Genomic DNA, 14,770 nt, shown 5'->3' with positions numbered 1-14,770 from the left:
AAATATGTTTACAATTAATCGTTAATTACAGGAACCGTACCTACGAATCCATGTGTTCCCTCACCCTGTGGACCCTATTCTGAATGTCGTGTTATTGGAGACCAAGCAGCATGCTCATGCATAACGAATTACATTGGAAGAGTACCAAACTGTAGACCAGAATGTACAATTGATCCCGAGTGCCCTAGCAATGCGGCTTGCATTAATGAGCGCTGCAAAGATCCTTGCCAAGGCGCTTGTGGATTAAATGCTCTATGTTTGACCGTCAACCATAAGCCAATGTGTTCATGTCAACAAGGTTTCACTGGTGATGCATCCAGGAGCTGTACTCAAGTTATCATATCAAGTTAGTATAACTGTTTCATATCTTTGACCAACACTAATTGCAGACATAGTAAATAATACGTATAAAATACATATTTTTGTTACAGCTACAGAAATGACTCCAACGTCTAGTCCTTGTACTCCATCACCATGCGGACCTAACGCAGAATGCCGTGAATATAATGGCGCGGGAGCTTGTTTCTGTTCTGAGGGCTATGAAGGTGACCCGTATAGTAACAATGGATGTAGAAGAGAATGTGAAAGTAATGACGACTGCAGCTTCAACTTGGCTTGCACGCGATTCAAATGTATAGATCCTTGTCCCAGAACATGTGGTCAACTGGCTCAATGCATTGTTGAAAATCATGTTCCCGTATGTTCTTGCCCTGCGGGCTATACTGGAGATCCGTTTTTCCAATGTAAAGAAATACTTTTAGAACGTAAGTTATAATTTTATGATTTTAATGATGGTAATACGAGTACCTTTCAAACAACTTCATTACAAATTTCAATATTATTTCAGCAACACCGGCAAGAAATCCATGTGAGCCAACTCCATGTGGACCTAACAGCCAATGTCGACAAGTTAATATGCAGGCAGTGTGTTCCTGTCTTCCAAACTATATAGGTTCACCACCATCATGTCGACCTCAATGTGTTGTAAACAGCGAATGTGACACATCTAAAGCATGTATCAATCAAAAATGTGACGATCCTTGTCCAAATACATGTGGTCTGCGAGCGCATTGTCTTGTTAAAAACCATAATCCTATATGTACGTGCCCATCAGGAATGACTGGAGATCCTTTCACTCAATGTTATAGTGAGTATTTAATATTTTATTAGCATTGGTGATATAAATTTGACTCATACGCATTGAGCATAAGTTATGAATTCATCATTATTTGCAGCAATTCAACCAACAACTGAACGGCCTCCATCGTGCACTCCATCTCCATGCGGTCCACACTCACGTTGTCAACTATTGGCGAGCGGCCCAGCGTGCTCTTGCTTGCAAGGTTACATTGGTTCTCCGCCGTCATGTCGCCCAGAATGTACAATCAATTCCGAATGTCCTGCTTCTTTAGCTTGCGTAAGACAAAAGTGTGAAGACCCTTGCCCAGGTTCTTGCGGCGTTGAAGCAAACTGCCACGTTCTCAATCACGTAGCAGTGTGTGTATGCAATGAAGGTTTTACAGGAGATCCTTTCTCTCGATGTTTGCCTATTACTGAAGGTTCGTATAATCTAAAAATACTATAAAATACCTTACTGGATCTCAGATTCTAGAGTACTAATTCTATGAAATATTAAAATGTTATTTTCATTACATGTTATGTTTGAATAACTGTAAAATTCTAAAAACACGGATTATTTTTGTAAATATTTCCTAAGAAAATAATTTCATAATGTTGGTGTTTCTAAGTTATAATTCCATCCCAATAGTAATTGTATTAAACTACATGCAGTTTCTGCTCTATTGATATTAGTATAGATACATAGATAAGTAAATAATTTAGATAATAATAAGGGGAAGCACTTTTTTAAAACTTACTTAATAAATAAATAACAGAATAGAATGCGTAAATAGAATTAGTATTATAATTCGATTTCCGTTAGTGTTTTAATAACTTTTGCTTATATTTCAGCGCCTACGACACCACTTCCATCCGATCCTTGTAACCCATCTCCATGTGGACCGAATGCAAAATGTGATAATGGTTTCTGCACGTGTTTACCTAATTATAGCGGCAATCCGTACGAATCATGTAGACCTGAATGCACTGGAAGTCAAGAATGTCCTAGAGACAAAGCGTGTTTCAGAAATAAATGCCGCGATCCTTGCCCAGGTGTTTGTGGTCAAAATGCAAAATGCGATGTAATTAATCATATACCAAGTTGTTCTTGTATGACTGATTACACTGGTAATCCTTTCACACACTGCCAACCGATTGAAAAAGAAAGAGCCACTCCAAAAGACCCATGTCATCCATCGCCATGTGGACCGAATAGTATATGTAGAACATCAGATAATACGGCAGTGTGCGCTTGCATTGAAGGATTCCAAGGTTCACCACCAGCATGCAGACCCGAATGTATAGTTAGTTCGGAATGTCCGTCAACTAAAGCTTGTGTCAATCAAAAGTGTATCAATCCATGTATCAATGCCTGTGGATTATCAGCTCGATGTGAAGTAATCAATCATAGTCCTATATGTAGCTGCAATCCAGGACAGACCGGAGATCCATTCAAGAGCTGCTATGATGTAGTAGCCATACTTCCTGATCCAGTAGACGCTTGCAATCCTTCACCATGCGGTCCAAACGCATTATGTCTCGAACGAAATGGTAAAGCAAACTGCAGATGCATAGACGACTACGTTGGACAACCACCAAACTGTAGACCGGAATGCGTTATAAATCCAGATTGTCCATCTAACCAAGCTTGCGTCAGAAACAAGTGTATTGATCCATGTCCAGGATCTTGTGGAATAAACGCGGATTGCATTATTGTGAGCCACACAGTTTCCTGTATTTGTAAAGAGAAATATACCGGAAATCCATTCTTGCAATGTCTGCCTTTAGAAGGTAAGTTTTATTACAAAACTTGTCTTAAAAATAATATTTTTTATATGTATAGCTTTATGGAGTTTTTATTTTTTCATTAAGCGAATACGGAAAATAATATGATATGTTGTTTCTTACTTTACAGTTTACAATTATTTGACATTTTATTTGTTACAGAAAATGTTGTGAAACCTTGTGACCCATCTCCGTGTGGTGCCAATGCAGTATGTAGTCAAAGAGACGGCGCCGGAGCGTGCGCATGCCTGGAAGGTTATCAAGGAAATCCATACGAAGGCTGTCGCCCTGAGTGTGTTTTAAGTTCTGATTGTTCCGCTGATAAAGCTTGTATAAGAAACAAATGCACAGATCCTTGTCCTGGAATTTGCGGAACACTCGCAGAATGTACAGTTGTAAATCACGTACCAACATGTGCTTGCGTTAAAGGTTACTCAGGAAATCCATTTTTACGATGTGATAAAACTGAACCACTACAAGAAATTAGACCATGTCAACCTTCACCTTGTGGCCCTAACAGTGTATGCCGAGAAAATGGCGAATTAGCTTCTTGTGAATGTTTACCAGAATACATAGGTGCTCCGCCTGATTGCCGGCCTGAATGTACCGTCAGTAGCGAATGTCCATCAGATCGTGCATGTCACAAATTTAAATGCGCTGATCCTTGCAGAGGTACTTGTGGAATAGGTGCACATTGTCAAGTTATAAATCATAGTCCTTTATGCAGCTGTCCTGCAGGCACTACAGGCGATCCTTTTAGTGCTTGCCGCGAAATTGAATATTCCAAAGTCGAACCTACTGAACCATGTCATCCTAACCCATGTGGCCCTTATAGCGAATGTCGTGCTATAAAAGAGTTCCCGTCGTGCTCTTGTTTGATTGGCTACATGGGAGCCCCACCAAATTGTCGCCCTGAATGTCTCGTTAATACAGATTGCCCATCACATCAAGCATGTATAGCAGAAAAATGTACAAATCCTTGTGAAGGTTCTTGTGGTTTTAAAGCACAATGCAGGGTCCAAGATCATATACCGATTTGCAGCTGTCCAACAGGATTTTCGGGTGATCCGTTTATCCAATGTTCCGAAGTAATAGGTAAGATATTTATCTAATCATGCGACGCCCTTTAATAATTTTTAAAGATTCGAATTTGTCTAATACGCCTAATTACAAAAAAAAAATTTTTCAGTTACACCAACTCCTGCCGCTGATCCTTGTAATCCATCGCCATGCGGCAGTAATGCTGTATGCGAATCAGGAGCTTGTTCATGTGCTCCCAATTACTTTGGTGATCCCTACTCAGGATGTCGACTGGAGTGCAGTACTAACGGTGAATGCTCACCAACTCGTGCGTGCCAAGGCGGAAGATGTATTGATCCATGCCCGGGAGCATGTGGAACTGGAGCAACTTGCTCTGTGAATAACCACATACCATCATGTACTTGCCCACCAAACACGGCAGGAGATCCATTTGCGTTTTGTACAGAAATTATTTTGGATGGTAATTTTCACAATATGAACATTATTGAACATTATTTTAAAATACATAATATTCATCAACAATTTTAATTTTCTCAGAAAAACCTAAATCGCCTTGTAGTCCATCACCATGTGGTCCGTACAGTGAATGTACAGTGAGTGCTAATGGTGCAGCTGCGTGCTCGTGCAGAATTGGCCACATTGGTTCACCTCCATCTTGTCGACCGGAATGTCTTGTGAGCTCAGAATGCAAACTTCAAATGGCTTGTGTCGATAGACGTTGTCGCGACCCTTGCGAAGGCGCGTGTGGCCGTGGAGCTCGTTGCCAAGTTATAGCCCACTCGCCAATATGTACGTGTAATGATGGACTCACTGGTGATCCATTTAGTTATTGCTACCCATTACCAGGTAATGAACATTTTGAGAATCATTAAGAACTCATGTATGTGAACTGTGATTAAAAAACTGTATTTTTTTAGCACCTCCACCTATACCGGAGGATTCCTGTCAGCCGTCACCTTGTGGGCCAAATTCGATATGTTTGAAAACCGGCGATACACCAGCTTGTAGTTGTCAACCTGGTTATATCGGATCTCCTCCAAATTGTCGGCCAGAATGCACTATAAGCGCTGAATGTCCAGCCGCCTTGGCCTGTGTTGCTCTGCGATGCAAGGATCCTTGCGCGCAGGCTTGCGGCCCCGGTGCAGTTTGCTCTGTCGTAGATCATCGAGCAACTTGTGCCTGTGAACCCGGTTTACAAGGTGATCCTTTCCAGGGTTGTACTCGTACTCAAGGTAAGATTTCGTTTTTAGTAAGTATTACCTTTACAGTATTGGTATTCGTAAATGAAGAGTACTATTCGTGTAAATCTGTAAAAATACTTTGTATTTTTAAATGTATCAAAAGGTTTTTAATATAATATAAATACAATTTTATTAACATTGCGAACATCATAGCAAAAAGGAAAAATGCCTATAACCATCCGCTTTGCAAAGCGTGATAATTCATGCTTTAAAATGTGTGCTTAAAATGTTTTTACGGTCACGCCTTACACAGTCTACTAATTCGTAATAGAGTTGCATTGATGTTTGAGCTTTAAGGCTGCCTGGCGACCATGCCCGCCGGCTAGTTTGTGGGCGAATTCATCTTTGCAATATCTATAATACGCTTAAAAGTTAAACACAAACATGCGGAAATGGTAACTTAAATTATGTTTAATCATTTAGATTTTTAAAGTGCTTTCAGAAGGGAAGTAACAATATTTATAATTTATTTTTGTGAAATTAATGCCTTGCTTATGATTGGAGCACGCGGAGATAACAACGCACTTACAGTAAGCTTAGGCCGTTAGCTGAGGCGGCCGCTTTTGGATGGGCGGCTAAATAGAATCGCCGTCGTCAAATTAGAAAGGTCACTAAATGTCGCCGAGCCCAGTAAGCTTCGACTAACGCTTCGGACCAAGGAAGTGCTTCTACCACGGTGACTGAATATTAATGGTAAGTTCATTCATAAATTATACTACTATTTCAGCTCCACAAAAGATTGAATACTTAAATCCCTGTGAACCGTCTCCTTGCGGTGCAAATGCTGTGTGTAATGTACAAGGAAATGCTGGATCATGTACATGTATTTCGGACTATTTTGGCGACCCATATCAAGGCTGCCGGCCAGAATGCTTAGCTGACGCTGATTGTCCCCTGGTTTTAGCATGCAACAGAAATAAATGTACAGATCCATGTCCGGGAGTATGCGGATACAATGCAAATTGTTTTGTTACAAATCATAAACCTACATGCAATTGTAAAACGGGCTACTCAGGGAACCCATTGTCAATGTGTTCTATTATGAGAGGTAAGTAATTGAATATTTCTTCTTCATCTACTACGACTTTTGTGTATTTTATTTAAAGAGTATAAATCTTTTTAAGGTGAAGAAATATCAGTGACAAACGTTTGTAATCCATCACCGTGTGGAGCTAATGCTATATGTAAGGAAATAAATGGACAGCCAGTATGTTCATGTTTGAATAATTACATTGGTTCACCTCCAAACTGTAAACCAGAGTGTGTTGTAAATGCAGAATGTAAACCAAATAAGGCTTGTATCAATAATAGATGTATCAATCCGTGCCCTAAGCCCTGCGGAAAAAATACTGAATGTAAGGTAATAAACCACAGCCCCATATGTTCCTGTCTCCAAGGATATTCTGGAAATCCATTTACCACATGCACACAAATATTGCGTGAGTTTTTTTATCAATTCTTGATATTGCATAGATATAATAAGAAAATTCAAGAATCGTTCTTCATTAAAATTTTCTAATTTTAGATATATCTGCAATTACAACAACATCAACAAATCCCTGTGTTCCATCACCATGTGGTCTTTATGCTGAATGTCGAAATATCAATGATATGGCAACGTGTTCATGCCTGCCATCGTACACCGGATCGCCACCTTTTTGCAAACCCGAGTGTGTTATACATTCTGATTGTCCTAGCAATCAAGCCTGCGTACGGGAAAAATGTCGAAATCCTTGCGAAGGCGCATGTGGAATTTATGCAGAATGCTTTGTGCAAAATCACGTACCAGTCTGTTTGTGTGCTGAAGGATTTACTGGTGACCCATTCCGTGAATGCAGACCTAAGCCCATTAAAGGTAAAAATGTATAATGTATATATTTGAAAAAATTCAAACGTACAAGTTTTATTCAAATAGCTAAACCATATGAACATTTTACAGATTTCACACCAGAGCCTCAGCTCGATCCATGCTCACCAAGCCCATGTGGGCCGAATACAAAGTGTGAGAATGGCGTCTGTTCTTGTTTATTGGGATATCACGGTGACGCCTACCTTGGTTGTAGACCGGAATGCGTTTATAATACAGACTGCCCTCAAGATAAAGGTTGTCAACGCAATAAATGTGTAAACCCCTGTATTGGTACGTGTGGACTCAATGCTGTGTGTGATGTCAATAATCATATCCCAATGTGTACATGTCCAAAAGGTATGAGTGGCAACGCGTTTGTAGAGTGTCGGCCTGTTGCAGGTAACATTTTTTTTATATAAACCTATCATATTTAAACAGTTGATTACATATTTATTCAACAATTTTTGAAATTTTAGTTACAAACGTCAACCCTTGTAATCCATCACCTTGTGGACCAAATAGCCAGTGCCAGCAATCTAACGGACAAGCAGTTTGTTCATGTTTACCTGGATATCGCAGCAGTCCACCTACGTGTAGGCCTGAGTGCGTAGTCAGCCTTGAGTGCTCCCTAAAAGAAGCATGTCAGAATCAAAAATGTGTCAACCCTTGTATTGGTGCATGTGGAGTAGCGGCAGTGTGCGATGTGATCAATCATAATCCTATATGCTCATGCCCGGCGTCATTTACAGGCGATCCATTTATAAAATGCTCAGTATTAAGTAAGTAAATTTTTGTGAGAATTTTGCGTTATTTAAAATTACTTTCTTAATTAACAATAATTTTATTTTCTAGTAGTCGAATATCAACAAGTTGATCCATGTGATCCTTCACCATGCGGACCACACTCGACGTGTAGAATCAGTGGAGAAGGTCCAGTTTGTGCGTGTTTAGGAGGCTACAAGGGATCTCCGCCAAACTGTAGACCACAGTGCATAAGCAACAATGAGTGTGATTATAATTTAGCCTGTTTGAATCAAAAATGTAGTGACCCTTGTGTGGGAAGTTGTGGAACTAACGCTGAGTGTAGAGTCGTCAATCACTCACCTATGTGTGTATGCCCAGTGGGATACACAGGAGATCCGTTTTCACAATGTAGTCCCGTGGCCTTTATACCTCAAGAGATTTTGAAGCCTTGTAGTCCAAGTCCATGCGGCTCAAATGCTATATGCCGAGAACAAAATGGTGTGGGAGCATGTCAATGTTTAGATGACTATTTTGGCAATCCGTATGAGGGATGCCGACCTGAATGTGTAGTCAATTCTGATTGTGCTCTGAATAAAGCTTGTTCAAGAATGAAGTGCATAGACCCATGTCCGGGCACTTGTGGCTCCAATGCTTTATGTCAAGTGAATAATCATATGCCGAATTGTATATGTCAAACAGGATATACCGGAAACCCCTTTAGCTATTGTACGATTATTCAAGAACGTAAGTATTTGTTTGTAACAAATATGTTAATAAAAATATATATTCGTAATAGGAATTAGTTTAACGGCGACTTCGCCTATGAAATATTCATTTTGTTCCACTGCCTATTTTAAACGTTTTTGAACAATTTATTTTTAACCATAATGAAATGATCTTTTTATTTTAGCGCAAATTGCGGATGAGAATCCATGTAGCCCATCTCCATGTGGCGCAAATAGCCAATGCAAAGAAATCAACGGACAAGCCGTATGTTCCTGTTTGCCCACTTTTATGGGGTCACCACCTAATTGTCGTCCAGAATGTATTGTAAGCTCCGAATGCCCACCAAACTTGGCTTGCATAGACCAAAAATGTTCTGACCCTTGTATAAACAGCTGTGGAGACAACGCAAATTGTAACGTTATAAATCACAGCCCAATCTGTGTGTGTAAACCTGGTCTTACTGGAAACCCTTTCACCAGATGTTTCCCAATGAAAGGTAATTTATACAAATAAAATTATATACATATCGCACACTATGATAAAGAAAGCAACACACCTCACGTGATAATATTAGACCTATCAAGGATTTACTAATTCTAAATATAGATACTTTAGTATCTCATGGGGCTTGTGAATGGTGTACATTGAATGCTAGTATCAAGTTCAATATATCGACAAGAGTGGACACATTAATAATTAACAATTTTATGAACTAATTTGCAGTATCTCAACCACCGGATGTCACACCATCGGCAGATCCATGTTTATCATCACCATGCGGTCTTTATGCTGAATGTCGGAATATTGGAGGTTCACCTTCGTGCGCATGTCAATTGGGTTATATTGGCAATCCTCCAAATTGTCGCCCTGAATGTACAATTAATTCCGAATGCCCCAGCAATCAAGCATGTATTAATGAAAAATGTCGCGACCCATGTTCTGGAGCGTGCGGTCTCAATGCCCAGTGTAGAGTATTTAATCACATTGCTCAATGTACATGCGTAGAAGGATACGGCGGAGATGCCTTTACACAATGTGTCCTAATACCTGAACCTGGAGGTAAATGCGGTTTATTTAAGTTTTCTCTTTTAGTTAGTAAATATGTAATTTTTTTTTAAAGATTTATAACACAAGAATAAGATGTAACCTTCCCGAATAATTTCTCATTATAAAATATGATTTCTGTTAAATCAGAAATATACTTATTAACATATTTTTAATTTGGGTACCTACTTTACAGTGTTCTCCGAACGAGATCCTTGTAATCCTTCACCGTGTGGATCTAACGCTCAGTGCAATAACGGCGAATGTACGTGCTTATCTGGTTATATGGGTGACCCTTATTTTGGCTGCAGACCAGAATGCCTTGTAAATACTGACTGCCTACAGAACAAAGCATGTTCCAAAAACAAATGCATTGACCCATGTATTAATACCTGTGGAAGACAAGCAGAATGTAACGTTTACAATCATGTACCAATGTGCACATGTCCACAAGGATATACAGGAAATGCTTTCCTCGAATGTAGAATAATTGTGGCTGTAGAAGTAATCAATCCTTGTAACCCATCTCCCTGTGGACCTAACAGCCAATGCAGAGAGATTAATGGTCAAGCTATTTGTACATGTTTGGCGGGCTATAAGGGTGCCCCTCCGACTTGTAGACCGGAGTGTGTCACTAGCGCTGAGTGTGCGTTAGACCGGGCGTGTTCTGGACAACGATGCGTTGATCCTTGTAAAGGGAACTGCGGTGTCGGTGCCTATTGTCAAGTAATAAACCACAATCCAATTTGTTCATGTCCATCTGGTTTAACTGGGGATCCCTTCCAAAGATGTGTCAAAATAGGTCAGTATTTTATGTGATTTATTACTGTTTATCATCAGGTTCTAAAACCCTTTAATAACCTTAATAGTTATTTCATATGTTTAATTGATATGAAAAGAGTAATAGTTACCACATGTCAGTAATTCACGAGTACTTCATAAATATCGTTACAGATTTTATTTCAACATTTTGTATAAAAATTAAAAATGGTACACTAGTCGAGGCCGAAAATAAATCAATTTACAGCCGAGTGTCTGCTTGTCATTTAATAGGAGAAATCACTTCGTATAGATTTTACTTCTGGAAAATTAATACGAAGTGATTGAGAAGGAAAAGAATAGGAAATAGCAGTCGAGAACTACCTATTTAACTATTTCAATTCATTTTAATTGCTTACTATTTCAGCTGAGACTTATTAATTTAAGTAAGGTACCGGTACTTTTTTAGGAGCAACGTATACCTAAATTATAAACTTTAATAAAGGTACTCGGAATCTCATTTAAAATATTAATTAAGAATGTAGTTTTTATTTTAAACAGTTCAGCTATTTCTTTTGATCATGCAGACAGGAAATAGAATGTTGTTGTTATATTTTTGTTTAGTCCGGATTAGTTGAATAATATATTACTAAAATAAAACCTTTATTTATTTTAGATATAGAACCGCAAGTGCAAGTAAATCCGTGTGAGCCATCACCATGTGGGCCAAACTCTATTTGCAGAGAAGTAGGAGGCTCGCCATCATGTGCATGTGTAGATGAGTTTATTGGAACCCCACCGAATTGTCGACCTGAGTGCATCTCCAACAGCGAATGTCCAAACGAACTAGCGTGTATCAATCAAAAATGCAAAGATCCTTGTCCTGGTGCCTGTGGATTTGGTGCGGAGTGCAGAGTACTGAGCCATGCACCTCAGTGCTTGTGTCCCGTAGGCTACACTGGAGATGCGTTTATTGGATGCAGCATAATTAGCGTGCCACTTACGCCATGCTCTCCCTCACCTTGTGGACCCAATGCAGTTTGCAAAGAATTCAAGGGTGCCGGTGCATGCACATGTCTTCCAGAATATATAGGAAACCCCTACGAAGGTTGTCGCCCCGAATGTGTAGTAAATTCAGATTGTCCCGTTAACCAGGCGTGTATGCAGAATAAATGTAAAAACCCATGTGGTAACATATGTGGCCTTAACGCCGTTTGTAACGTAATTAATCACAAACCAATTTGCGAATGCCTGCCTGGACTTACTGGAAGTCCTTATCAAGAGTGCAGAGAAAAGCAACATGGTTAGTACTATCAAGATATGTCTGAATTGAAATTATATTAGTTATTAGAATTAATAAGTTACTTGTTTCATAAAGATTATTGTATTAATTTACTTAACTGTACAACAAAATGTAACTATTAAAATAAGCATAAATTGACTAAAACTATAAAATTAAAATAAATTAAAACTAATACTTGAAAATACTTATCAAAACTTGCCGCCCTTAGTAGGGTGCCCATCACGCAGGCAGCATTCCCGCGTTAAATTGCGATTGAAATTCTTTGCCCGAGGGTCGCCTGTTGCCTCTCTGAGGCGTTTACTAATCTCCTTGTGGAGAGTCTAGGCGCTCCTGCCCCACGGGCCTAGTGTCTCATTGTCAATAAAACAATATTTTCTACAGATGTGCCAGTAGAGTCTAGAAACCCGTGTACGCCTTCGCCGTGTGGACCCAACAGTATTTGCAAAATATCAAATGGTCAAGCTGTGTGTACATGTCAGCCAGAGTATATCGGTTCACCTCCTAGTTGCAGACCAGAGTGCCTAGTCAGTTCTGAATGTACTCAACAGCAAGCCTGTATCAATCAGAAATGTAAAAACCCATGTGAGGGAGTCTGTGGAATAAACACAGATTGTAAGGTCATCAATCATAGTCCGATTTGTATTTGTCAACTACATCACACAGGAGATCCATTTAGTCGGTGCTATAAAGGTATCACAATTATTAGCAATCGTCATATTAATGTAGTTTTATGTTTGAATTCTCTTATTAACTATTTTGTATTTATCTTGCAGTAGTGGACGTTCCGATTGTGCCAACTAATCCATGTCTGCCATCTCCCTGTGGGCCCTACTCCCATTGCTTGGAAATTAATAGTTCACCATCCTGTTCATGTATGCCAAATTACAGTGGTAGCCCACCAAATTGTCGACCAGAATGTACTGTTAATACAGATTGTTCAAGTGATAAAGCATGTATAAACGAAAAGTGTGTAGATCCATGCCCAGGCTCGTGCGGTGTTAACGCTGAGTGTAGAGTTCAAAGTCACGTATCAATTTGTACTTGTTTCGAAGGCTACGTCGGTGATCCATTCACAAGATGTTCTTTGAAGCGTGAAAGTGGTAAGAAAGATTTTACATTACAAGTATCATTGTCTACATTGTCCTAAATGTTTGTGGCAATGTGGTCCTATTTATGTAAACAGTGAATATATAGACAATTTGATGATCAAGTACCATCATATCATTTAAATAAATTTGAATTTTATTATCTCTATTGCAGAACCAGTTGCTATTAATCCTTGTAATCCCTCTCCATGTGGGCCAAATGCTGTATGCGATAATGGTGTGTGCACATGTTTACCCGAATACCACGGTGATCCCTATTTCGGTTGCCGCCCTGAATGCACGATCAGCTCTGAATGCCCTATGGACAAGGCTTGTGTGAGGCAGCACTGTGTGAATCCTTGTATAAATACTTGTGGTGTTAATGCACTATGCGAAGTTATCAAACATATGGCAATTTGTATATGTCCTCCAAATTATTCCGGAAATGCATTTGTACAATGCAGCATTGTTAAAGGTGTGTATTGATCTAAAATGTAATGAGTAAAATTCAAGTAGCTTTTTGTTGTTAAATTACATAGTGTGTGTTATAATATTTATTACAGACATCGTGCCACAAAATCCTTGTCAACCAAGCCCTTGTGGGCCTTATAGCCAGTGCAAAGAATATAACGGCCAGGCCATTTGCACATGTACTTCTGGATATCTTGGTGCGCCTCCGTCTTGTCGTCCCGAATGTGTGGCCAGCTCTGATTGTCCTTTGAACAAAGCGTGTAGTAATCAGAAATGCATTAACCCGTGTGATGGTACTTGTGGTGTTTCTGCAATATGTCAAGTGATCAATCACAATCCAATATGTTCATGTCCTACAGAGATGACAGGAGACCCGTTCACAAGATGCATTTTTATTCGTAAGTATTTAAAGGTTATTTATCAAAAGAACATAATAATTAATAACATAATAAAGTGCGTAACGGCAATTGATGAACAATTTATTTTACAGCAATAAAAACTGAGCCTGTGGAAATAACAAACCCTTGTCAACCGTCACCTTGCGGGCCAAATTCGATTTGTCAACCAACCGCATCCGAAACTCCGTCATGTCTATGTATGCCTGATTTTATTGGATCACCACCAAACTGTCGTCCGGAATGTATATCGAATAATGAATGCTCACAACAATTAGCTTGTATTAACAAGAAATGTCAAAATCCGTGTCTTCAAGCCTGTGGAACGAATGCGGAATGTCGAGTAATAAGTCATACAGCAGCATGCGTGTGCCCAGACGGATATAGCGGTGATGCAGCTATACAGTGCACTATCAATGCGTTGATACCTACGGAAACCTTGTCACCATGTACACCTTCACCGTGCGGATCCAACGCTGAATGTAGGGAAAATTCAGGAGCAGGCGCATGTGTTTGCATAACTGGCTATTTCGGTGATCCATATGAAGGCTGTCGACCGGAGTGTGTCGTTAACTCGGATTGCCCGAGCAACAAAGCCTGCTCAAGAAATAAATGCACTGACCCATGTCCAGGTACATGCGCAGTCAATGCGGATTGTCAAGTTGTAAATCATTCACCTTTGTGCACTTGTCGCCTTATGTACACAGGAGATCCGTTCAGATACTGTACATTCCAAGGTAAGTTCTTATATTTTATTATGTTTCTACTACTATATATCGTTAAGATATAAATTGATTGTACAAATTTGTATTTTTCAGAACGTGAAGAGATCCGAACAAATCCCTGTCAACCATCGCCATGTGGACCCAATAGTCAATGTCGAGTGACTAACGGTCAGAGTGTATGCTCATGTCTAGCTGATTACCGTGGGTCTCCGCCCAACTGTCGGCCAGAATGTGTCGTGAGCACAGAATGCCCTACCGATAAGACGTGTTTGAATAACAAATGTGTATCACCATGTCCTGGACCTTGTGGTCTAAATACTGATTGTAGAATTATTAATCACAGTCCGATCTGTACTTGTAAAGACACTTACACTGGAGATCCATTCTCTAGCTGTTATAAAATTATAGGTGAGAAGTTAGCAATTATTTTAAAAGTTATGCAACATTTACATAAACTAATTAATTTATCGAGATTTTACCTAT

General features: G+C 39.5%; 1 protein-coding gene across 11 annotated transcripts in view; it reads left to right on the top strand.

Moving 5' to 3' along the window:
- The window catches only part of LOC112052608 (uncharacterized), a 106,719-nt gene that overhangs the window by 55,315 nt on the left and 36,634 nt on the right, over positions 1-14,770 (top strand). For all 11 annotated transcript variants that reach the window (XM_052881605.1, XM_052881604.1, XM_052881602.1 and 8 more), the window contains 25 exons: positions 32-346; positions 432-764; positions 848-1,147; positions 1,236-1,559; positions 1,972-2,910; positions 3,067-3,999; positions 4,094-4,405; positions 4,483-4,791; positions 4,863-5,177; positions 5,914-6,234; positions 6,311-6,625; positions 6,712-7,041; positions 7,126-7,434; positions 7,512-7,814; positions 7,888-8,523; positions 8,690-9,001; positions 9,229-9,564; positions 9,746-10,351; positions 10,985-11,611; positions 11,993-12,301; positions 12,385-12,711; positions 12,872-13,171; positions 13,260-13,565; positions 13,658-14,299; positions 14,381-14,695. In XM_052881605.1, the coding sequence (XP_052737565.1) occupies positions 32-346; positions 432-764; positions 848-1,147; positions 1,236-1,559; positions 1,972-2,910; positions 3,067-3,999; positions 4,094-4,405; positions 4,483-4,791; positions 4,863-5,177; positions 5,914-6,234; positions 6,311-6,625; positions 6,712-7,041; positions 7,126-7,434; positions 7,512-7,814; positions 7,888-8,523; positions 8,690-9,001; positions 9,229-9,564; positions 9,746-10,351; positions 10,985-11,611; positions 11,993-12,301; positions 12,385-12,711; positions 12,872-13,171; positions 13,260-13,565; positions 13,658-14,299; positions 14,381-14,695 (10,374 nt within the window). The remainder of the gene's footprint in view (positions 1-31; positions 347-431; positions 765-847; positions 1,148-1,235; positions 1,560-1,971; positions 2,911-3,066; positions 4,000-4,093; positions 4,406-4,482; positions 4,792-4,862; positions 5,178-5,913; positions 6,235-6,310; positions 6,626-6,711; positions 7,042-7,125; positions 7,435-7,511; positions 7,815-7,887; positions 8,524-8,689; positions 9,002-9,228; positions 9,565-9,745; positions 10,352-10,984; positions 11,612-11,992; positions 12,302-12,384; positions 12,712-12,871; positions 13,172-13,259; positions 13,566-13,657; positions 14,300-14,380; positions 14,696-14,770) is intronic.

Source organism: Bicyclus anynana, chromosome 5, assembly GCF_947172395.1.
Source record: "Bicyclus anynana chromosome 5, ilBicAnyn1.1, whole genome shotgun sequence".
NCBI classification, from domain to species: Eukaryota; Metazoa; Arthropoda; class Insecta; order Lepidoptera; family Nymphalidae; genus Bicyclus; species Bicyclus anynana.
Note: the sequence above shows the minus strand (reverse complement) of the source record. Positions and strands in the feature narration are given on the sequence as shown.